At 46.5% G+C, this 23292-nt stretch overlaps 1 protein-coding gene across 2 annotated transcripts in view; it reads right to left on the bottom strand.

Moving 5' to 3' along the window:
- Window positions 1-23292, bottom strand: part of SLC12A4 (solute carrier family 12 member 4) — a 939289-nt gene that overhangs the window by 367267 nt on the left and 548730 nt on the right. For both annotated transcript variants that reach the window (XM_063945258.1, XM_063945259.1), the window contains exon 9: window positions 13494-13658. In XM_063945258.1, coding sequence (XP_063801328.1) covers window positions 13494-13658 — 165 coding nt within the window. The remainder of the gene's footprint in view (window positions 1-13493; window positions 13659-23292) is intronic.

Genomic DNA, 23292 nt, shown 5'->3' with positions numbered 1-23292 from the left:
TGTTGGGGCCTTCATAGCCTCACACCAAGCAACATATTTTCGCCATATGCGGTGATAATGTTTTGCTGTCACATCCTTCCTAGCTTTTATCAGCGTAGGAATGACTTCAACCGGAATGCCCTTTTCCATCAGGATCCGGCGTACAACCGCCATGCCGTCAAACGCAGCCGCGGTAAGTCTTGGAACAGACAGGGCCCCTGCTGTAGCAGGTCCTGTCGGAGCGGCAGAGGCCAAGGGTCCTCTGAGATCATTTCTTGTAGTTCCGGGTACCAAGTTCTTCTTGGCCAATCCGGAACGATGAGTATAGTTCTTACTCCTCTCTTTCTTATTATCCTCAGTACCTTTGGTATGAGAGGAAGAGGAGGGAACACATAAACCGACTGGTACACCCACGGTGTCACTAGAGCGTCCACAGCTATCGCCTGAGGGTCCCTTGACCTGGCGCAATATCTTTTTAGCTTTTTGTTGAGGCGGGACGCTATCATGTCCACCTGTGGCCTTTCCCAACAATTTACAATCAGCTGGAAGACTGCTGGATGAAGTCCCCACTCTCCCGGGTGGAGGTCGTGCCTGCTGAGGAAGTCTGCTTCCCAGTTGTCCATTCCCGGAATGAACACTGCTGACAGTGCTATCACGTGATTTTCCGCCCATCGGAGAATCCTTGTGGCTTCTGCCATTGCCATCCTGCTTCTTGTGCCGCCCTGTCGGTTTACATGGGCGACCGCCGTGATGTTGTCTGACTGAATCAGCACCGGCTGGTTTTGAAGCAGGGGTTTTGCTTGACTTAGGGCATTGTAAATGGCCCTTAGTTCCAGAATATTTATGTGTAGGGAAGTCTCCTGACTCGACCATTGTCCTTGGAAGTTTCTTCCCTGAGTGACTGCCCACAACCTCTGAGGCTTGCATCCGTGGTCACCAGGACCCAGTCCTGTATGCCAAATCTGCGGCCCTCGAGAAGATGAGCACTCTGCAGCCACCACAGCAGAGACACCCTGGCCCTCGGGGACAGGGTGATCAGCCGATGCATCTGAAGATGCGATCCGGACCACTTATCTAACAGATCCCACTGAAAGATCCCTGCATAGAACCTGCCGAAGGGAATTGCTTCGTAAGAAGCTACCATCTTTCCCAGGACTCGCGTGCAGTGATGCATTGACACCTGTTTTGGTTTCAGGAGGTCTCTGACCAGAGATGACAACTCCTTGGCCTTCTCCTCCGGGAGAAACACCTTCTTCTGTTCTGTGTCCAGAATCATACCCAAGAACAGCAGACGCGTCGTAGGAACCAGCTGCAACTTTGGGATATTCAGAATCCAGCCGTGCTGTTGCAGCACTTCCTGAGATAGTGCTACTCTGACCAACAACTGCTCCATGGACCTCGCCTTTATAAGGAGATCGTCCAAGTACGAGATAATTATAACTCCCTTCTTTCGAAGGAGTATCATCATTTCGGCCATTACCTTGGTAAATACCCTCGGTGCCGTGGACAGACCAAACGGCAACGTCTGGAATTGGTAATGGCAGTCATGTACCACGAATCGGAGGTACTCCTGGTGAGGTGGGTAAATGGGGACATGTAGGTAAGCATCCTTGATGTCCAGTGATACCATATAATCCCCCTCTTCCAGGCTTGCAATAACCGCCCTGAGCGATTCCATTTTGAACTTGAACTTCCTTATATAAGTGTCCAAGGATTTCAAATTTAGAATGGGTCTCACCGAACCGTCTGGTTTCGGTACCACAAACATTGTGGAATAGTAACCCCGTCCCTGTTGAAGGAGGGGAACTTTGATTATCACCTGCTGGAGGTAGAGCTTGTGAATTGCCGCCAGTACTACCTCCCTGTCTTTGGGAGTAGCTGGCAAGGCTGATTTGAGGTAACGGCGAGGGGGAGACGTCTCGAACTCCAGCTTGTATCCCTGAGATACCACTTGTAGAACACAGAGATCCACCTGTGAGCGAACCCACTGGTCGCTGAAGTTCCAGAGACGGGCCCCCACCGCACCTGGCTCCACCTGTGGAGCCCCAGCGTCATGCGGTGGACTTAGTGGAAGCAGGGGAGGATTTTTGTTCCTGGGAACTGGCTGTCTGGTGCAGCTTTTTCCCTCTACCCCTGCCTCTGGGCAGAAAGGACGCGCCTCTAACCCGCTTGCCTTTCTGAGGCCGAAAGGACTGTACTTGATAAAACAGTGCTTTCTTAGGCTGTGAGGGAACCCGAGGTAAAAAAGTCGACTTCCCAGCTGTTGCTGTGGCTACGAGGTCCGAGAGACCGTCCCCAAACAATTCCTCACCCTTATAAGGCAAAATTTCCATGTGCCTTTTAGAATCAGCATCACCTGTCCACTGCCGAGTCCATAATACTCTCCTGGCAGAAATGGACATTGCATTAATTCTAGATGCCAGCCGGCAAATGTCCCTCTGTGCATCCCTCATATATAAGACTATGTCTTTAATATGCTCTATGGTTAGCAAAATAGTGTCCCTGTCAAGGGAATCAATGTTATCAGACAGGGAATCAGACCACGCTGCTGCAGCACTACACATCCACGCTGAAGCAATAGCAGGTCTCAGTATAGTACCTGAGTGTGTATACACAGACTTCAGGATAGCCTCCTGCTTTCTATCTGCAGGCTCCTTTAAGGCGGCCGTATCCTGAGAAGGCAGTGCCACCTTTTTTGATAAGCGTGTGAGCGCCTTGTCCACCTTAGGGGATGTCTCCCAGCGTAACCTATCCGTTGGCGGGAAAGGGTACGCCATTAGTAACCGCTTAGAAATCACTAGTTTCTTATCTGGGGAACCCCACGCTTCTTCACACAATTCATTTAACTCATCAGATGGGGGAAAAGTCACTGGCTGCTTTTTCTCCCCAAACATAATACCCTTTTTTGTGGTAACCGGGTTAATGTCAGAAATGTGCAACACATTTTTCATTGCCGTAATCATGCATCGGATGGCCCTAGTGGATTGTACATTTGTCTCATCCTCGTCGACACTGGAGTCAGACTCCGTGTCGACATCTGTGTCTGCCATCTGAGGTAGCGGGCGTTTTTGAGCCCCTGATGGCCTCTGAGATGCCTGGGCAGGCGCGGGCTGAGATGCCGGCTGTCCCAAAGCTGCGTCATCGAACATTTTATGCAAGGAGTTGACACTGTCGGTTAATACCTTCCACATATCCATCCACTCTGGTGTCGGCCCCGCAGGGGGCGACATCACACTTATCGGCACCTGCTCCGCCTCCACGTAAGCGTCCTCATCAAACATGTCGACACAGCCGTACCGACACACCGCACACACACACAGGGAATGCTCTGACTGAGGACAGGACCCCACAAAGTCCTTTGGGGAGACAGAGAGAGAGTATGCCAGCACACACCAGAGCGCCATATAACAGAGGGATTTACACTATACACAAAGTGAATTTTCCCCCAATAGCTGCTTATATCACAATTTGCGCCTAAATTTATGTGCCCCCCCTCTCTTTTTTACCCTTTCTGTAGTGTATACTGCAGGGGAGAGCCTGGGGAGCGTCCTTCCAGCGGAGCTGTGAAAAGAAAATGGCGCTGGCTGTGCTGAGGAAGATAGCCCCGCCCCTTCAGCGGCGGGCTTCTCCCGCTTTTTTAATGATAATTATGGCGGGGGATTAGGCACATATACAGTTTAGAACTGTATTATGTGCATTTTGCCACTTAAGGTATACTAATTGCAGCCCAGGGCGCCCCCCCCCCCCCCCCCCAGCACCCACCAGTGACCGGAGCGTGTGGTGTGCTGTGGGAGCAATGGCGCACAGCTGCAGTGCTGTGAGCTACCTTATTGAAGACCGGAGTCTTCAGCCGCCGATTTTCTCCGGAATCTTCCGTCTTCTGGCTCTGCAAGGGGGACGGCGGCGCGGCTACGGGAACGGACGATCGAGGTCGGGCCCTGTGTTCGATCCCTCTGGAGCTAATGGTGTCCAGTAGCCTTAGAAGCACAAGCTAGCTGCAAGCAGGTAGGTTTGCTTCTCTCCCCTAATGCCCACGTAGCAGTGAGTTTGTTGCCAGCAGATCTCACTGAAAATAAAAAACCTAACAAATACTTTCTTTATAGTGAACTCAGGAGAGCCCACTAAGTGCATCAGCTCTGGCCGGGCACAGATTCTAACTGAGGTCTGGAGGAGGGGCATAGAGGGAGGAGCCAGTGCACACCAGATGTAGTACCTAATCTTTCTTTAAAGAGTGCCCAGTCTCCTGCGGAGCTCGTCTATTCCCCATGGTCCTTACGGAGTACCCAGCATCCACTAGGACGTCAGAGAAAATATGCAGCATGCATATATTCTGTTTGAGACTGCAGCTGTATTTGCAAAAGAAATGTGTTGTTACAGTGTTTTCCAGGAAAACATTGTAATGTAGCATTTCATATGCAGATAGAGCTGCAGTTGCACACAGAATATAGGCATGCCACATATAATTTTAATCAACAGAGTCTGGGAGTGGTCTTATTAACATAGCAGAGCGAATAAGATGCATTTTCGGGGGGAAAGTGCACAAAAAGATCCCCGTTGTTATTAGGCCTGGTGACGGGGGGAGGGTGAAAGGGTACAGTAGTAGTAAAGGGGCCACTAGGTTCAGAGGCAGAATAACAGTGCGCCTAATAGTACATTGTGAGTGTAAATGACTGCAAATGCTGAGCACAACTTCGGTGATACAATTTGCTCCCCCCCCCCCACCCTCATCACCAACGTTACTGTTTTCACGTTTGGTCCAGCTCCAGCCATTGTTCTGCACATAATATTAATGATGTTGTGATGTCATTATCCTGTGCCGGCCCTTCACTGTCCCTGTCGCATAGGCCCACCCGCCTAAGAAGAGGAGCAGCCATGAACAGTATCGCAGGCACAGAGTCTATGAGGTGGCCGCAGCAGACACCCCCATACACACAAACTATCACACTCCCTGGATGGCACTTCAGAAGAGTGACTGGCGGCTTGTGTTACATCAAGTGAGAATAGAACTCAACTCCGCAATCACAGCTCTGCTGGTCATGTTTTCTGCATCTGTCTATATTGTAGATGAGTGTAGCACAGACTCCCTACTCATCTGTCTTTGTGTGTGCCAGTCTCTCTTATTATGCCGGTCTCTGTCACTTTGCCAGTATATCTCTCTCTCTCTCTCTGTGTGCCTCTCTCTGTCTCTCTGTGTGTGCCATTTTCTGTCTCTGTGACAGTCTTGGTGTGTTTGTGTGTCAGCCTGGCCTCTGTTTGGCTTCTCTCCACTATCTCCGGGGGGTAAAAGGAGAGTGGCACACTGATGTACCCTGGTGTGCACCATCACTGACATTACCGAGCAGTATGCCAGGGTATTACAAGTGTGTGGGTGCTGTGAGGCTGTTGTGCATGTAGAGAATAGTATGACACGTGTGGACTGGAGAACGTGTGCCTGCACCTGGGTGATCTCAGGGGCTCTCAGACTGTAGATGACACTCTCTGTGATATATAACAGCGATAGTGATGGCCTGCTGTATAGGCTCTGGTGGGTGAGAGCCTGCATCCAGCATTACAGGCTGGGCATGTCTCTGGCCTGTAGCCTAGCAGTGAGTACGCAGTCTACAAATGACCACTATGTGCATGTCCGGGCTCTACGATGACAGCTCCGGAAGGATCTGGGGCATTCCATGTCTTAATGGTCCCTGATCCCCTCATGTCCCTTCTAATGCCCACTATAGGGATTATTACACGGTGGCAGAACTGCAGGAACTTATGGATACGCTGGGACTGGCTGTACAGCACAGAGGTGTCTGTCTGCCCCGAATAACTATTATGGGGGGCATACGAGCTGGAGAATTGTGCATCTCCGCTCCCAGTGCACCTTCCTATGGGTTCAGTTTTTACTATGCAGGAACTTGGAACATGCAGCAAGCCTCATAAGTTGGCATCCCAGAGTGAAGTTGTGCGGGCCCTGGACCACACACTATTCCTGGAGATACGTCTAGGCTGGGATCTGGTGGTTCTCCCTCATATACCAAATTATCCTTATTATACCTAATGAGTGTCAGGCATACTATACACTCTAACCAAAATTGTGTGGGGAGCAGGATGTTCATTGTACATACCTCCCAACATGAGCCTTTCCAGGAGGGACAGAATGCTCTACTCCTAGACTTCCCTCTTAATGTATCCATTAACCTGTTCAAAACAGGTGCCGGCAATCATACATTAAAAGAAAAGTCAAGGAATAGGGCATTTTGTCCCTCCTGGAGAGGGTCATGTTGGGAGGTAAGCTTGTATGACCGAGCACCCCCCCCCCCCCCTTCCCCTTCCCCACAATATAGGACAGTGCACCTGTTATCTAACAGTGGGCTGCCTCCTTATATAACTATGCTATCCTAAGTGTGGGGTTGAGGGGTGGGGTCCCACGTGATATCAGTGTACAGTTGTAAACTGTTCACTCTGCGCTTATTTATTCAGGCTTACGAGATGATTGAAAACACATGCAACAATAATGTTAGTTTCATTTAATATATAAGTTGTACCAAAGGTGCATATTTCAGACAAAAATGTAAATTTAAAAGTAATAAAATTCAATATTTAAAAATACATATTACACCACATCCAAAAATCCTATTCCTATACGTATATTACTATATGCTGTATATGCAATCGAATTTTCATTCAAGCTAATCTGGCCGCTAATTAGAGGTGGTTCAATAACTAAAACTAAATCAGTGCACTGTCATAGACACAATACGGTATTAAAAATAAGAATTTACTTACCGATAATTCTATTTCTCATAGTCCGTAGTGGATGCTGGGACTCCGTCAGGACCATGGGGAATAGCGGGCTCCGCAGGAGACAGGGCACATCTAAAAAAGCTTTTAAATCACATGGTGCGTACTGGCTCCTCCCCCTATGACCCTCCTCCAAGCCTCAGTTAGGTACTGTGCCCGGACGAGCGTACACAATAAGGAAGGATCTTGAATCCCGGGTAAGACTCATACCAGCCACACCAATCACACCGTACAACTTGTGATCTGAACCCAGTTAACAGTATGATAACACAAACGAAGTAGCCTCTGAACAGATGGCTCACAACAACAGTAATAACCCGATTTTTGTAACAATAACTATGTACAAGCATTGCAGACAATCCGCACTTGGGATGGGCGCCCAGCATCCACTACGGACTATGAGAAATAGAATTATCGGTAAGTAAATTCTTATTTTCTCTAACGTCCTAGTGGATGCTGGGACTCCGTCAGGACCATGGGGATTATACCAAAGCTCCCAAACGGGCGGGAGAGTGCGGATGACTCTGCAGCACCGAATGAGAGAACTCCAGGTCCTCTTTAGCCAGAGTATCAAATTTGTAAAATTTTACAAACGTGTTCTCCCCTGACCACGTAGCTGCTCGGCAAAGTTGTAATGCCGAGACTCCTCGGGCAGCCGCCCAGGATGAGCCCACTTTCCTTGTGGAATGGGCCTTTACAGATTTAGGCTGTGGCAGGCCTGCCACAGAATGTGCAAGTTGGATTGTACTACATATCCAACGTGCAATCGTCTGTTTAGACGCAGGAGCACCCAACTTGTTGGGTGCATACAATGTAAACAACGAGTCAGATTTTCTGACTCCAGCTGTCCTTGAAATATATATTTTTAATGCTCTGACAACGTCCAGTAACTTGGAGTCCTCCAAGTCGCTAGTAGCCGCAGGCACCACAATAGGCTGGTTCAAGTGAAATGCCGAAACCACCTTAGGGAGAAATTGAGGACGTGTCCTCAATTCTGCCCTGTCCGAATGGAATATCAGATATGGGCTTTTGTATGACAAAGCTGCCAACTCCGAAACTCTCCTGGCTGAAGCCAGGGCCAACAGCATGGTTACCTTCCATGTAAGGTATTTTAAATCTACCGATTTTAAAGGCTCAAACCAATGAGATTTGAGAAAATTTAGAACCACGTTCAAATCCCACGGTGCCACTGGAGGCACTATTGGGGGTTGTATATGTAGTACACCTTTGACAAAAGTTTGTACTTCAGGCACTGACGCCAATTCCTTCTGGAAGAAAATTGATAAGGCCGAAATTTGAACTTTAATGGACCCCAATTTGAGGCCCATAGACAATCCTGCTTGCAGGAAATGTAAGAATCGACCCAATTGAAATTCTTCCGTTGGAGCCTTCTTGGCCTCACACCACGCAACATATTTTCTCCAAATGCGGTGATAATGTTGTGCGGTCACTTCTTTCCTGGCTTTAATTAAAGTAGGAATAACTTCCTCAGGAATGCCCTTCTCTTTTAGAATCCGGCGTTCAACCGCCATGCCGTCAAACGCAGCCGCGGTAAGTCTTGGAACATACAAGGTCCCTGCTGAAGCAGATCCCTTCTTAGAGGTAGAGGCCACGGATCCTCCGTGAGCATCTCTTGAAGTTCCGGATACCAAGTTCTTCTTGGCCAGTCCGGAGCTACCAGTATTGTTCTTACTCCTCTTTTCCGTATAATTCTCAGTACCTTTGGTATGAGAGGCAGAGGAGGGAACACATACACTGACTGGTACACCCACGGTGTTACCAGAGCGTCCACAGCTATTGCCTGAGGGTCTCTTGACCTGGCGCAATACCTGTCCCATTTTTTGTTGAGGCGAGACGCCATCATGTCCACCTTTGGTTTTTCCCAACGGTTCACAATCATGTGGAAAACTTCTGGATGAAGTCCCCACTCTCCCGGGTGAAGGTCGTGTCTGCTGAGGAAATCTGCTTCCCAGTTGTCCACTCCCGGGATGAACACTGCTGACAGTGCTACGACATGATTCTCCGCCCAGCGCAGAATCCTTGCAGCTTCTGCCATTGCACTCCTGCTTCTCGTGCCGCCTTGTCGGTTTACGTGGGCGACTGCCGTGATGTTGTCGGACTGGATCAACACCGGCTGACCCTGAAGCAGCGATTTTGCCAAGCTTAGAGCATTGTAGATCGCTCTTAGCTCCAGTATATTTATGTGAAGAGACGTCTCCAGGTTTGACCACACGCCCTGGAAGTTTCTTCCCTTTGTGACTGCTCCCCAACCTCGTAGGCTGGCATCCGTAGTCACCAGGACCCAGTCCTGTATGCCGAATCTGCGGCCCACTAACAGATGGGCAGTCTGCAACCACCACAGGAGAGACAACCTTGTTCTCGGTGACAGTGTTATCCGCTGATGCATGTGCAGATGCGATCCGGACCATTTGTCCAGCAGATCCCACTGAAATGTTCGTGCATGGAATCTGCCGAATGGAATCGCTTCGTACGAAGCCACCATCTTTCCCAGGACTCTTGTGCATTGATGTACTGACACAGTTCCTGGTTTTAGGAGGTTCTTGACAAGTTCGGATAACTCCCTTGCTTTCTCTTCCGGGAGAAATACCTTTTTCTGAACCGTGTCCAGAATCATGCCCAGGAACAGCAGATGTGTTGTCGGGGTCAATTGAGATTTTGGAAGATTTAGAATCCACCCGTGTTGCTGAAGCACTACTTGTGTTAGCGCTACACCGACTTCCAGCTGTTCTCTGGACTTTGCCCTTATCAGGAGATCGTCCAAGTAAGGGATAATTAATACGCCTTTTCTTCGTAGAAGAACCATCATTTCGGTCATTACCTTGGTAAAGACCCGAGGGGCCGTGGACAACCCAAACGGCAGCGTTTGAAACTGATAATGACAGTCTTGTATCACGAACCTGAGATACCCTTGGTGTGAGGGGTAAATCGGGACATGTAGATAAGCATCTTTTATGTCCAAGGACACCATGAAGTCTCCTTCTTCCAGATTCGCTATCACTGCTCTGAGTGACTCCATCTTGAACTTGAATTTCTTTATGTACAGGTTCAAGGATTTCAGATTTAGAATAGGCCTTACCGAACCGTCCGGTTTCGGTACCACAAATAGTGTGGAATAATACCCCTTTCCCTGTTGTAGGAGGGGTACCTTGACTATCACCTGCTGAGAATACAGCTTGTGAATGGCTTCCAAAACCGACGTCCTTTCCGAGGGAGACGTTGGTAAAGCAGACTTTAGGAACCGGCGAGGGGGAGACCTTTCGAACTCCAGCATGTAACCCTGAGATACTATCTGCAGGACCCACGGGTCCACTTGTGAGTGAACCCATTGATTGCTGAAAATCTTGAGTCGACCCCCCACCGTTCCTGAGTCCGCTTGTAAAGCCCCAGCGTCATGCTGATGGCTTTGTAGAAGCCGGGGCGGGCTTCTGTTCCTGGGCAGGGGCTGCTTGCTGCCCTTTCTTACCCTTTCCTCTGCCTCGCGGCAGATAAGACTGTCCTTTTGGTCGCTTTTTATAGGAGCGAAAGGACTGCGGCTGAAAAGACGGTGTCTTTTTCTGTTGGGAGGGGGTCTGAGGTAAAAAAGTGGATTTGCCGGCAGTTGCCGTGGCCACCAGGTCCGAAAGACCGACCCCAAACAATTCCTCTCCTTTATATGGCAATACTTCCATATGCCTCTTGGAATCCGCATCACCTGACCACTGTCGCGTCCATAAACTTCTTCTGGCAGATATGGACATCGCGCTTACTCTTGATGCTAGAGTACAAACATCCCTCTGAGCATCTCGCATATAAAGGAAAGCATCCTTTAATTGCTCTAGAGTCAATAAAATACTGTCCCTATCCAGGGTATCAATATTTTCAGTCAGAGAATCCAACCACACTACCCCAGCACTGCACATCCAGGCTGAGGCTATTGCCGGTCGCAGTATAACACCAGTATGTGTGTATATACTCTTCAGTGTAGTTTCCAGCCTCCTATCTGCTGGATCCTTGAGGGCGGCCGTATCAGGAGACGGCAACGCCACTTGCTTTGATAAACGTGTGAGCGCCTTATCCACCCTAGGGGGTGTTTCCCAGCGCGCCCTAACCTCTGGTGGGAAAGGGTATAATGCCAATAACTTCTTGGAAATTAGCAGTTTTCTATCGGGGTTAACCCACGCTTCATCACACACGTCATTCAATTCCTCTGATTCTGGAAAAAATACAGGTAGTTTTTTCACCCCCCACATAATACCCCTTTTTGAGGTACCAGCAGTATCAGAGATCTGCAAAGCCTCCTTCATTGCCGTGATCATATAACGTGTGGCCCTATTGGAAAATACGTTTGTTTCTTCACCGTCGACACTAGATTCATCTGTGTCGGTACCCGTGTCGACTGACTGAGGTAAAGGACGTTTTACAGCCCCTGACGGTGTCTGAGACGCCTGAACCGGTACTAACTGGTTTGCCGGGCGTCTTATTTCGTCAACTGACTTTTGTAATGTGCTGACATTATCACGTAATTCCATAACTAAAGCCATCCATTCCGGTGTCGACTCCCTAGGGGGTGACATTACCATCATCGGCAATTGCTCTGCCTCCACACCAACATCGTCCTCATACATGTCGACACACACGTACCGACACACAGCAGCCACATAGGGAATGCTCTAATCGAAGACAGGACCCCCTAGCCCTTTGGGGAGACAGAGGGAGAGTTTGCCAGCACACACCAAAAGCGCTATAAATGTATATAAACAACCCTAGAAGGTGTTGTTTACTATATATGCGCTCTTAATATATAAATATCGCCAATTTATGCCCCCCTTCTCTTTGTTACCCTGTTTCTGTAGTGCAGTGCAGGGGAGAGACCTGGGAGCCTTCCTCACCAGCGGAGCTGAGCAGGAAAATGGCGCTGAGTGCTGAGGAGAATAAGCTCCGCCCCTTTTTCGGCGGGCTTTTCCCCGGTTTTTAAGAAACTGGCCTGGGTTAAAATACATACATATAGCCTTAATGGCTATATGTGATGTATTTATTTTGCCACTAAAGGTAATTATATTGCTGCCCAGGGCGCCCCCAGCAGCGCCCTGCACCCTCCGTGACTGAGTCAGTGAGCCGTGTGACAACAATGGCGCACAGCTGCCGTGCTGTGCGCTACCTTCAAGAAGACTGAGGAGTCTTCTGCCGCCTGCTTTCCGGACCTCCGTTCTGCCGTCTCTTCAGCGTCTGTAAGGGGGATCGGCGGCGCGGCTCCGGGACGAACCCCAGGCTGACCTGTGTTCCGACTCCCTCTGGAGCTAAGTGTCCAGTAGCCTAAGACTCCAATCCATCCTGCACGCAGGTGAGTTGGAAATCTCTCCCCTAAGTCCCTCGATGCAGTGATCCTGTTGCCAGCAGGAATCACTGAGATTGAAACCTAAAAAAAAAACTTTTCTAAACCGCTCTTTAGGAGAGCCACCTAGATTGCACCCTCTCGGACGGGCACAAAAACCTAACTGAGGCTTGGAGGAGGGTCATAGGGGGAGGAGCCAGTACGCACCATGTGACCTAAAAGCTTTTTTAGATGTGCCCTGTCTCCTGCGGAGCCCGCTATTCCCCATGGTCCTGACGGAGTCCCAGCATCCACTAGGACGTTAGAGAAAATTGTATTTAGGTGAACTGGAACCTTAGTTCCTGTCAGTCCCACAAGGAATATATAAAAAATTGTCCCAATAGAAGTGCTTTTCCAAGCAATAAATAGCAATTATATAAATGCGCTGTTGGTAATTTGTACCCCAACTACTTCTGAATCGGGCCCATTGAGTGCTAGGCTGCATTGGAACCTCCATGTTAAAATGCAGATGTGACCTCCTTCATTGCTGCAGTTACTTTAAACAGTCGCTCCTTGTTATGAGTGCGTTTACTAACACCCAGGGCTGGCAACAGAAATCATGGGAATATTCCAATATGTCTCTTGGCGCTTAATACCACAATCAATCAAGTAACAAATATCTTATGTGGACTATAGTTTTTATTAACAATCAGCTGCAGGGTGTATTATTATGCCTGTGTACGCATAAAAAAGTAGCAATCTCCTGTTACTACAGGAGATTGCATCTAAAATTGTAAACTGTTCACTCTGCGCTTATTTATTCAGGCTTACGAGATGATTGAAAACATATGCAACAATAATGTTAGTTTAGTCTAATATATAAGTTGTACCAAAGGTGCATATTTCTGACAAAAATGTAAAAAATAAAAAGTAATAAAATTCAATATTTAAAAATACATATTACACCACATCCAAAAATCCTATTTCTATACGTATATTACTATATGCTGTATATGCAATCAAATTTTCATTCCAGCTAATCTGGCCGCTAATTAGAGGTGGATCAATAACCAAAACTAAATCAGTGCACTGTCATAGACACAAGACTCCGTGGTATTAAAAATTGTATTTAGGAGAACTTGAATCTTAGTTCCTTTCAGTCCCACAAGGAATATATAAAAAATTGTCCCAATAGAAGTGCTTTTCCAAAAAATAAATAGCAATTATACAAATACGCTGTTGGTAATATGTAGACAAATGCAATGAAGGAGGTCACATCTGCATTTTAACATGGAGGTTCCAATGCAGCCTAGCACTCAATGGGCCCGATTCAGAAGTAGTTGGGGTTGATAACCTAGGACTCATCTGAACAGATAGGGATTGATTGATTGATACTGCTGTAAAATAATCTGACAATTCTTACCTGTCACAGAAGGGAAAAATATGCCAACAAGTACTGTAAATGTGGTTGTTATGTCTGCAAGGACATACAGATGAAGATTGCTCTTAGATCCCAGAACATCTACAGAGAGGTTTTGGAATTTCTCAAGGATTGAACCTTTTTCTAGGTAATTACTCCACAGGTTATCTGTGTATGTCAGAAAAGAGGCAAACATATTGAATTGTTAAAATATATAACAGAAAAAAAACCTGAAGGAGACATGAAACCCAGAAGAAAGAATTTTGGGGGGTGACAAGTTTCACCAATGGATTTTGATCAATGAATAGTACAAAACTATAGGATTTACTCCATAAAGCTAGTTTAAGTAAGCAATAAAGGGATTAGATGGAATAGAAAAATAAAAGTCTGATTAGAACAAACATAAAATAATCTGAGTAAATTTCTTCCTTGAAAACACAATCATTTATTTTATATGAAAGAACAGATATTGCTTATACACAATGTGCAGAGTCAACAAATTCTACGAATACCTGTAGGTTTTGCAAAAAATATATTTTAATATTCTATTAGAATATTATAAAAATGTACATTGTGAAAGGCATTTTTCATAAATTTTGTTGGATCTCATTTTTACCATAACAGTGAAAACTAAGTATCTTCATTTCAAATGAAATAATAAGAATTTACTTACCGGTAATTCTATTTCTCGTAGTCCGTAGTGGATGCTGGGGACTCCGTAAGGACCATGGGGAATAGCGGCTCCGCAGGAGACTGGGCACAAAAGTAAAGCTTTAGAACTACCTGGTGTGCACTGGCTCCTCCCCCTATGACCCTCCTCCAAGCCTCAGTTAGGATACTGTGCCCGGACGAGCGTACACAATAAGGAAGGATTTTGAATCCCGGGTAAGACTCATACCAGCCACACCACTCACACCATATAACTTGTGATCTAAACCCAGTTAACAGCATGATAACAGAGGAGCCTCTAGAAAAGATGGCTCACTACAGCAATAACCCGATTTTTTGGTAACAATAACTATGTACCAGTATTGCAGACAATCCGCACTTGGGATGGGCGCCCAGCATCCACTACGGACTACGAGAAATAGAATTATCGGTAAGTAAATTCTTATTTTCTCTAACGTCCTAAGTGGATGCTGGGGACTCCGTAAGGACCATGGGGATTATACCAAAGCTCCCAAACGGGCGGGAGAGTGCGGATGACTCTGCAGCACCAAATGAGAGAACTCCCGGTCCTCCTCAGCCAGGGTATCAAATTTGTAGAATTTTACAAACGTATTTGCTCCTGACCAAGTAGCTGCTCGGCAAAGTTGTAAAGCAGAGACCCCTCGGGCAGCTGCCCAAGATGAGCCCACCTTCCTTGTGGAATGGGCTTTTACAGATTTTGGCTGTGGCAGGCCTGCCACAGAATGTGCAAGCTGAATTGTACTACAAATCCAACGAGCAATAGTCTGCTTAGAAGCAGGAGCACCCAGCTTGTTGGGTGCATACAGAATAAACAACGAGTCAGATTTTCTGACTCCAGCCGTCCTGGAAACCTATATTTCCAGGGCTCTGACAACGTCTAGCAACTTGGAGTCCTCCAAGTCCCTAGTAGCCGCAGGCACCACAATAGGTTGATTCAGGTGAAACGCTGAAAACCACCTTAGGGAGAAACTGAGGACAAGTCCTCAATTCCGCCCTGTCCGAATGGAAAATCAGATGAGGGCTTTTACAGGATAAAGCCGCCAATTCTGACACGCACCTGGCCCAGGCCAGGGCCAACAGCATGACCACTTTCCATGTGAGATATTTTAACTCCACATATTTAAGTGGTTCAAACCAATGTGACTTTTGGAACCCAAAAACTACATTTAGATCCCAAGGTGCCACTGTAGGCACAAAAGGAGGCTGTATATACAGTACCCCTTTCACAAACGTCTGAACTTCAGGGACTGAACCTAGTTCTTTTTGGAAGAAAATTGACAGGGCCGAAATTTGAACCTTAATGGACCCCCATTTCAGGCCCATAGACACTCCTGTTTGCAGGAAATGTAGGAATCGACCTAGTTGAAAATTCCTCCGTCGGGGCCTTACTGGCCTCGCACCACGCAACATATTTTCGCCAAATGCGGTGATAATGTTTTGCGGTTATATCTTTCCTGGCTTTGATCAGGATAGGGATGACTTCATCCGGAATACCTTTTTCCTTCAGGATCCGGCGTTCAACCGCCCTGCCGTTAAACGCAGCCGCGGTAAGTCTTGGAACAGACAGGGTCCTTGCTGGAGCAGGTCCCTTCTTAGAGGTAGAGGCCACGGATCCTCCGTGAGCATCTCTTGAAGTTCCGGTTACCAAGTCCTTCTTGGCCAATCCGGAGCCACAAATATAGTGCTTACTCCTCTCCATCTTATAATTCTCAGTACCTTGGTTATGAGAGGCAGAGGAGGGAACACATACACTGACTGGTACACCCACTGTGTTACCAGAGCGTCTACAGCTATTGCCTGAGGGTCCCTTGACCTGGCGCAATACTTGTCGAGTTTTATAAACATGTGGAAGACTTCTGGGTGAAGTCCCCACTCTCCCGGGTGGAGGTCGTGTCTGCTGAGGAAGTCTGCTTCCCAGTTGTCCACTCCCGGAATGAATACTGCTGACAGTGCTATCACATGATTTTCCGCCCAGCGAAGAATCCTTGCAGCTTCTGCCATTGCCCTTCTGCTTCTTGTGTCACCCTGTCTGTTTACGTGGGTGACTGCCGTGATGTTGTCCGAATGGATCAACTCCGGGTGACCTTGAAGCAGAGGTCTTGCTGAGCTTAGAGCATTGTAAATGGCCCTTAGCTTCAGGATATTTATGTGAAGTGATGTCTCCAGGCTTGACCATAAGCTCTGGAAATTCCTTCCCTGTGTGACTGCTCCCCAGCCTCGAAGGCTGGCATCCGTGGTCACCAGGACCCAGTCCTGAATGTGCGGCCCTCTAGAAAATGAGCACTCTGCAACCACCACAGGAGAGACACCCTTGTGCTTGGTGACAGGGTTATCCGCTGATGCATCTGAAGATGTGACCCAGACCATTTGTCCAGCAGGTCCCACTGGAAAGTTCTTGCGTGGAATCTGCCGCATGGGATTGCTTCATAGGAAGCCACCATTTTTTTCAGAACCATCTTAATGATGTACTGAGACTTGGCTCGGTTATAGGAGGTTCCCGACTAGCTCGGATAACTCCCTGACTTTCTCCTCCGGGAGAAACACCTTTTTCTGAACTGTGTCCAGGATCATCCCTAAGAAAAGAAGACGAGTCGTCGGAATCTTTTAGCTGCGATTTTGGAATATTGAGAATCCAATCGTGCTGCCGCAACACTACCTGAGATAGTGCTACACCGACCTCCAACTGTTCCCTGGATCTTACCCTTATCAGGGAATCGTCCAAGTAAGGGATAACTAAAATTCCCTTCCTTTGAAGGAGTATCATCATTTCGGCCATTACCTTGGTAAAGACCCGGGGTGCCGTGGACCATCCATACGGCAGCGTCTGAAACTGATAGTGACAGTTCTGTACCATAAACCTGAGGTACCCTTGGTGAGAAGGGTAAATTGGGACATGAAGGTAAGCATCCTTGATGTACCGAGACATCATGTAGTCCTCTTCTTCCAGGTTCGCAATCACTGCTCTGAGTGACTCAATCTTGAATTTGAACCTCTGTATGTAAGTGTTCAAAGATTTTAGATTTAGAATCGGTCTCACCGAGCCGTCCGGCTTCGGTACCACAACAGTGTGGAATAATACCCCGTTCCCTGTTGCAGGAGGGGTACCTTGATTATCACCTGCTGGGAATACAGCTTGTGAATGGCTTCCAAAACTGTCTCCCTGTCAGAAGGAGACATTGGTAAAGCCGACTTTAGGAAACGGCGAGGGGGAGACGTCTCGAATTCCAATTTGTACCCCTGAGATATCACCTGAAGGATCCAGGGGTCTACTTGCTAGTGAGCCCACTGCGCGCTGAAATTCATTGAGACGGGCCCCCACCGTGCCTGATTCTGCTTGTAAAGCCCCAGCGTCATACTGACGGCTTGGCAGAGGCGGGAGAGGGTTTCTGTTCCTGGGAACTGGCTGATTTCTGCAGCCTTTTTCCTCTCCCTCTGTCACGGGGCAGAAATGAGGAACCTTTTGCCCGCTTGCCCACGAAAAGACTGCGCCTGATAATATGGCGTCTTCTCATGTTGAGAGGCGACCTGGGGTACAAACGTGGATTTCCCAGCTGTTGCCGTGGCCACCAGGTCTGAAAGACCGACCCCAAATAACTCCTCCCCTTAATAAGGCAATACTTCCAAATGCCGTTTGGAATCCGCATCACCTGACCACTGTCGTGTCCATAGCCCTCTACTGGTAGAAATGGACAACGCACTTAGACTTGATGCCAGTCGGCAAATATTCCGCTGTGCATCACGCATATATAGAAATGCATCTTTTAAATGCTCTATAGGCAATAACATACTGTCCCTATCTAGGGTATCAATATTTTCAGTCAGGGAATCCGACCACGCCAACCCAGCACTGCACATCCAGGCTGAGGCGATTGCTGGTCGCAGTATAACACCAGTATGTGTGTAAATACCTTTTAGGATGCCCTCCTGCTTTCTATCAGCAGGATCCTTAAGGGCGGCCATCTCAGGAGAGGGTAGAGCCCTTGTTCTTACAAGCGTGTGAGCGCTTTATCCACCCTAGGGGGTGTTTCCCAACGCACCCTAACCTCTGGCGGGAAAGGATATAATGCCAATAACATTTTAGAAATTATCAGTTGTTATCGGGGGAAAACCACGCATCATCACACACCTCATTTAATTTCTCAGATTCAGGAAAACTACAGGTAGTTTTTCCTCACCGAACATAATACCCCTTTTTGGTGGTACTCGTATTATCAGAAATGTGTAAAACATTTTTCATTGCCTCAATCATGTAACGTGTGGCCCTACTGGAAGTCACATTTGTCTCTTCACCGTCGACACTGGAGTCAGTATCCGTGTCGGCGTCTATATCTGCCATCTGAGGTAACGGGCGCTTTAGAGCCCCTGACGGCCTATGAGACGTCTGGACAGGCACAAGCTGAGTAGCCGGCTGTCTCATGTCAACCACTGTCTTTTATACAGAGCTGACACTGTTACGTAATTCCTTCCAACAGTTCATCCACTCAGGTGTCGACCCCCTAGGGGGTGACATCACTATTACAGGCAATCTGCTCCGTCTCCACATCATTTTTCTCCTCATACATGTCGACACAAACGTACCGACATACAGCACACACACAGGGAATGCTCTGATAGAGGACAGGACCCCACTAGCCCTTTGGGGAGACAGAGGGAGAGTTTGCCAGCACACACCAGAGCGCTATATATATACAGGGATAACCTTATATAAGTGTTTTTCCCCTTATAGCTGCTGTATCTTTAATACTGCGCGTAATTAGTGCCCCCCTTCTCTTTTTTAACCCTTTCTGTAGTGTAGTGACTGCAGGGGAGAGCCAGGGAGCTTCCCTCCAACGGAGCTGTGAGGGAAAATGGCGCCAGTGTGCTGAGGAGATAGGCTCCGCCCCCTTATTGGCGGCCTTATCTCCCGTTTTTCTATGCATTCTGGCAGGGGTTAAATTCATCCATATAGCCCAGGAGCTATATGTGATGCATTTTTTGCCATCCAAGGTGTTTTTATTGCGTCTCAGGGCGCCCCCCCCCAGCGCCCTGCACCCTCAGTGACCGGAGTGTGAAGTGTGCTGAGAGCAATGGCGCACAGCTGCAGTGCTGTGCGCTACCTTGTTAAAGACAGGACGTCTTCTGCCGCCGATTTTCCGGAACTCTTCTGTCTTCTGGCTCTGTAAGGGGGCCGGCGGCGCGGCTCTGGGACCCATCCATGGCTGGGCCTGTGATCATCCCTCTGGAGCTAATGTCCAGTAGCCTAAGAAGCCCAATCCACTCTGCACGCAGGTGAGTTCGCTTCTTCTCCCCTTAGTCCCTCGATGCAGTGAGCCTGTTGCCAGCAGGTCTCACTGAAAATAAAAAACCTAAAACTAAACTTTTCACTAAGCAGCTCAGGAGAGCCACCTAGTGTGCACCCTTCTCGTTCGGGCACAAAAATCTAACTGAGGCTTGGAGGAGGGTCATAGGGGGAGGAGCCAGTGCACACCAGGTAGTTCTAAAGCTTTACTTTTGTGCCCAGTCTCCTGCGGAGCCGCTATTCCCCATGGTCCTTACGGAGTCCCCAGCATCCACTTAGGACGTTAGAGAAATTCTAAAAGTGTTTACACATGGAATACACAATGAACTTACTAATGGGCACTACACACTGGCAGATAATACTGAAAGATATGGATGATGTGCGGCCTTGCGTTTGTATATTGCTGGTGCCCCGTCGCTTGTGCATGCAGGCCAATATGGACGATCTCGTCCATATTTGTCTGCACTGCTATGGAGCCGAGTGACGGGGGGGGGATAAAACTTCACTCTCCCAGTCAGTGACCCCCCCCCCCCATAACGGGTCACCCATATCCGCAGTTGGGCAGCTCGGCGGCGGATCGCAAAGTGTGTAGGGGCCATAAGTGTTAAATAAACAAGGTAAGTTTATTATTATATTGCTTGGGATAAATATCCTGGAATACTCCAGAGTTTTGGGGAGTTCTCCTGGTTCGCTGTAGAGAAAACCACCCACCAGATCCTGTCCAATTAGCTAGTTAAGCGAACAGATAAGGGCTGTAAATCACTGAATGTTTTGCAGGTGGAGGAGCCATGCAAACCATATTTTCTTGACACTTGCATGTAATCCTCAGACCTCCCCTTCTGGAGTGTAAAAAGAAAGCATTTATGCTTCATTTAGAGTTAAAGGCCCCATATATCAGTGATGGATTGAGGTAATTACCCGATATACAACATGTTGAATTTGAAAAGAAGAAAGAGGGAGATGCCCAAAGGGGGCAAACACTAGAACTCTATAGGTGGTCAAGCACTCATTTTTTGGAGAGAAAAGATAAAACTTCGCTCTTAATAATACCAATCTTAAAATTCCCTAAAATAGGGTGTATGACATAACAATAGGCGAAATATAGACAATTGACATAGACAAACATGTATACAATGTGACATTACAATAGGCAAAATATAGACAATTGACATAGACACACATGTATACAATGTGACATTACAATAGGCAAAATATAGACAATTGACATAGACAAACAGGTCCTGATTATATACGATTGCCAACGATCAAGGTGATTTTAAAGAGAGTAATGAAAGAGATAGCATACACAGGACCACTCGGGTACGTTCGGAATTCTGCTTCCCACCATTTGCCTAGGCATTGAATGAGGGGTAAGAGATCCCTACTGATACCAGTCCTTAGAAAAATTAGTTAAGGTAAGAAAGAGGGGGACGTTTCCTCTCTGCTTTTGGCTGATAAATATAATAATCAGTGCAGCCAATGAGAGAATTACTAAATCACCCCTCGTTTCCTACTGAAATTAGAATAACGGCAAGACAGTCGGGTAAACAGGTTCTGGATATTCTCAAAATGCACATAGCTTTTTTCATACATTTATACAATAATCATGTATGATTTACTTCTGGTTAATAGACTTAATAATTGTATCCAAATATCTCCATTTAAGGCATACATTTTCAATTAAATAAAACAAACATAACAGAGGGTTTTGTAAATGTCTCAATATGTTCTATAATCTTATTGCCAGTTGCAAGCATGTAGCGACCAGACATTAGAGAAGTCATATACGTACAAATTTGTTGTAGTGTAATAAGCTTGCTAATTTGTATCACAGTATTTTCAAAGTAACATATCAAATACACTTCCAAAATTACAAGTAAAACGAAGATTCCTAAGTTATGTGGACACCATAGTATATAATGTAGTCTTCTTATCAGCTATAATCATATAGTGCCCAGACACATTATAGAGCAAGCAACACCAATTTCTTTTGTAGGGATAGAATAACTCCATCTGATATGTTAATCAGTGCCCTGACCCACAAGGAATTAACCCGCTGTTGCCAATAGATCTGGCTATTAGTAAATACTGAAAGTCAGTTTGAAATGGCTTAAATTAGCGGTGGCATACAGGACTTAAGGCTGAGGTAGTACGCTATGCGCAGATCACGAACATACCCGTTCCTGGACGTACGTTTCGCCGAGTGACAGGGCTTTAGAAAAAAAAAATCACCTTTTTTCGTTGTATACATGTTTGTCTATGTCAATTGTCTATAGTTCGCCTACTGTTATGTCATACACCCTATTTTAGGGAATTGTAAGATTGGTATTATTAAAAGCTAAGTTTTATCTTACTCCTTTCTCTCAAAAAAAAATGAGTGCTTGATCACCTATAGAGTTCTAGCGTTTGCCCCCTTTGGGCATCCCCCTATTTCTTCTTTTCAGTATATTGTCTACTCTGTGGAAGCACCACCACCAATTTAATGAATAATTGTGTATTTTAGAATTGGTATGGTATTTATCTCTAAGTCACTTTATAAGTCACTGCCTGTGCAGTGTAAATTTATTTTGTCAACATGTTGAATTTCCCTGATTTGCTGTTCCTGACCAAAAAAATATTGGGATCTGCAAATCAGGAAATTTTTTTACATTCGGAATTTACCCAATTTCTCGGTGGATCTGGGAATTGGTGCCTTGATGCATGGACATCATTTGACACCGAATATCAATACTTCACTTTTTATACAGTATGTAGAATTAGCACACTATGTGTGACTTGACATGGAATGAACATAACTTGCACATACAGTAATTTACATGGAAATAATTTAGCTGTCCCTCATTATAGATTGTAAACTCAACCAAGTTTGGCCCTATTCTATCATGTATGGGTACAGGTTAAGTTGATGTTATAACGACTATCTTTGCATAGATGTATATGTGACAACACCACTGGAATAGTGTTGGAAGGCAGGTCTACAGTATTTGCCCAAGGTTTCTAACCTATGCATTTTAAGAACCCCAGGAATGTTGTGTCTGTTCGGCGGAGAACTTTTTAGTTTATTTTAAAAGCCGGTTAAGTGGTCCTGGGGTAAGGATGTGAGAGAAAAGGGTGGGCTCCATTCATTAGTCCCAGCTCAGGTCTTAGGGCCTGTTGGACTCACAGAAGGCTATTTAGTAATTTCAGCTGCATGAGATTGTTATAAGACTGTCAGTATGATCACTTGGGCTCTAACATTGCCTGGGGAATAGGGAGACTGCAGAGATTCTGTGAGAGAACACTGCTACTGAAAACAAGTTGGCTATGCTTGGTAATACTTCTTGTGCTTTTGTAGTAAATTAAGAATGACTTGTATTTAGTTTCGTGCCAGACAGCAAGATACTTACTTTGTTGTTTTACTTTGTTTTGCTCCTTAATAAAACTGGTCGAGGCCAGTTTCACCAGAAACCTTGGGCTTGTGTGATCTCTCTGCTGCTGTGCTTTGCAATCTACCCCAGAAGATGGTACCTGTTTCTCCAACCCTGTTACATATAGCTATTGACAGTTATGTCTATATTTAATGGGCCTGCTACGTTTGTACTGTACTGCTGTATGCACTTTATATGGCACTGCCGACCCCTTATTGCACCATAAAAATAAGATATATAATATATTGTAATTGTGTTAGGTGTTAAATATGGTTTGGGCATATATTTTTTTTTACATTTCGTAATGTCGACATAAGAGTATGTACATCTGTTTAGAATGTCAATATGCACTTCAACATTCATTGTGTTGATAAAATGTTGACAAAACATTCTTGGCAGTCCAGTGTTAAGGGGGAAACGTGTGTGT

This window comes from Pseudophryne corroboree, chromosome 11 (genome assembly GCF_028390025.1).
Source record: "Pseudophryne corroboree isolate aPseCor3 chromosome 11, aPseCor3.hap2, whole genome shotgun sequence".
Classification (NCBI taxonomy): domain Eukaryota; kingdom Metazoa; phylum Chordata; class Amphibia; order Anura; family Myobatrachidae; genus Pseudophryne; species Pseudophryne corroboree.
Note: the sequence above shows the minus strand (reverse complement) of the source record. Positions and strands in the feature narration are given on the sequence as shown.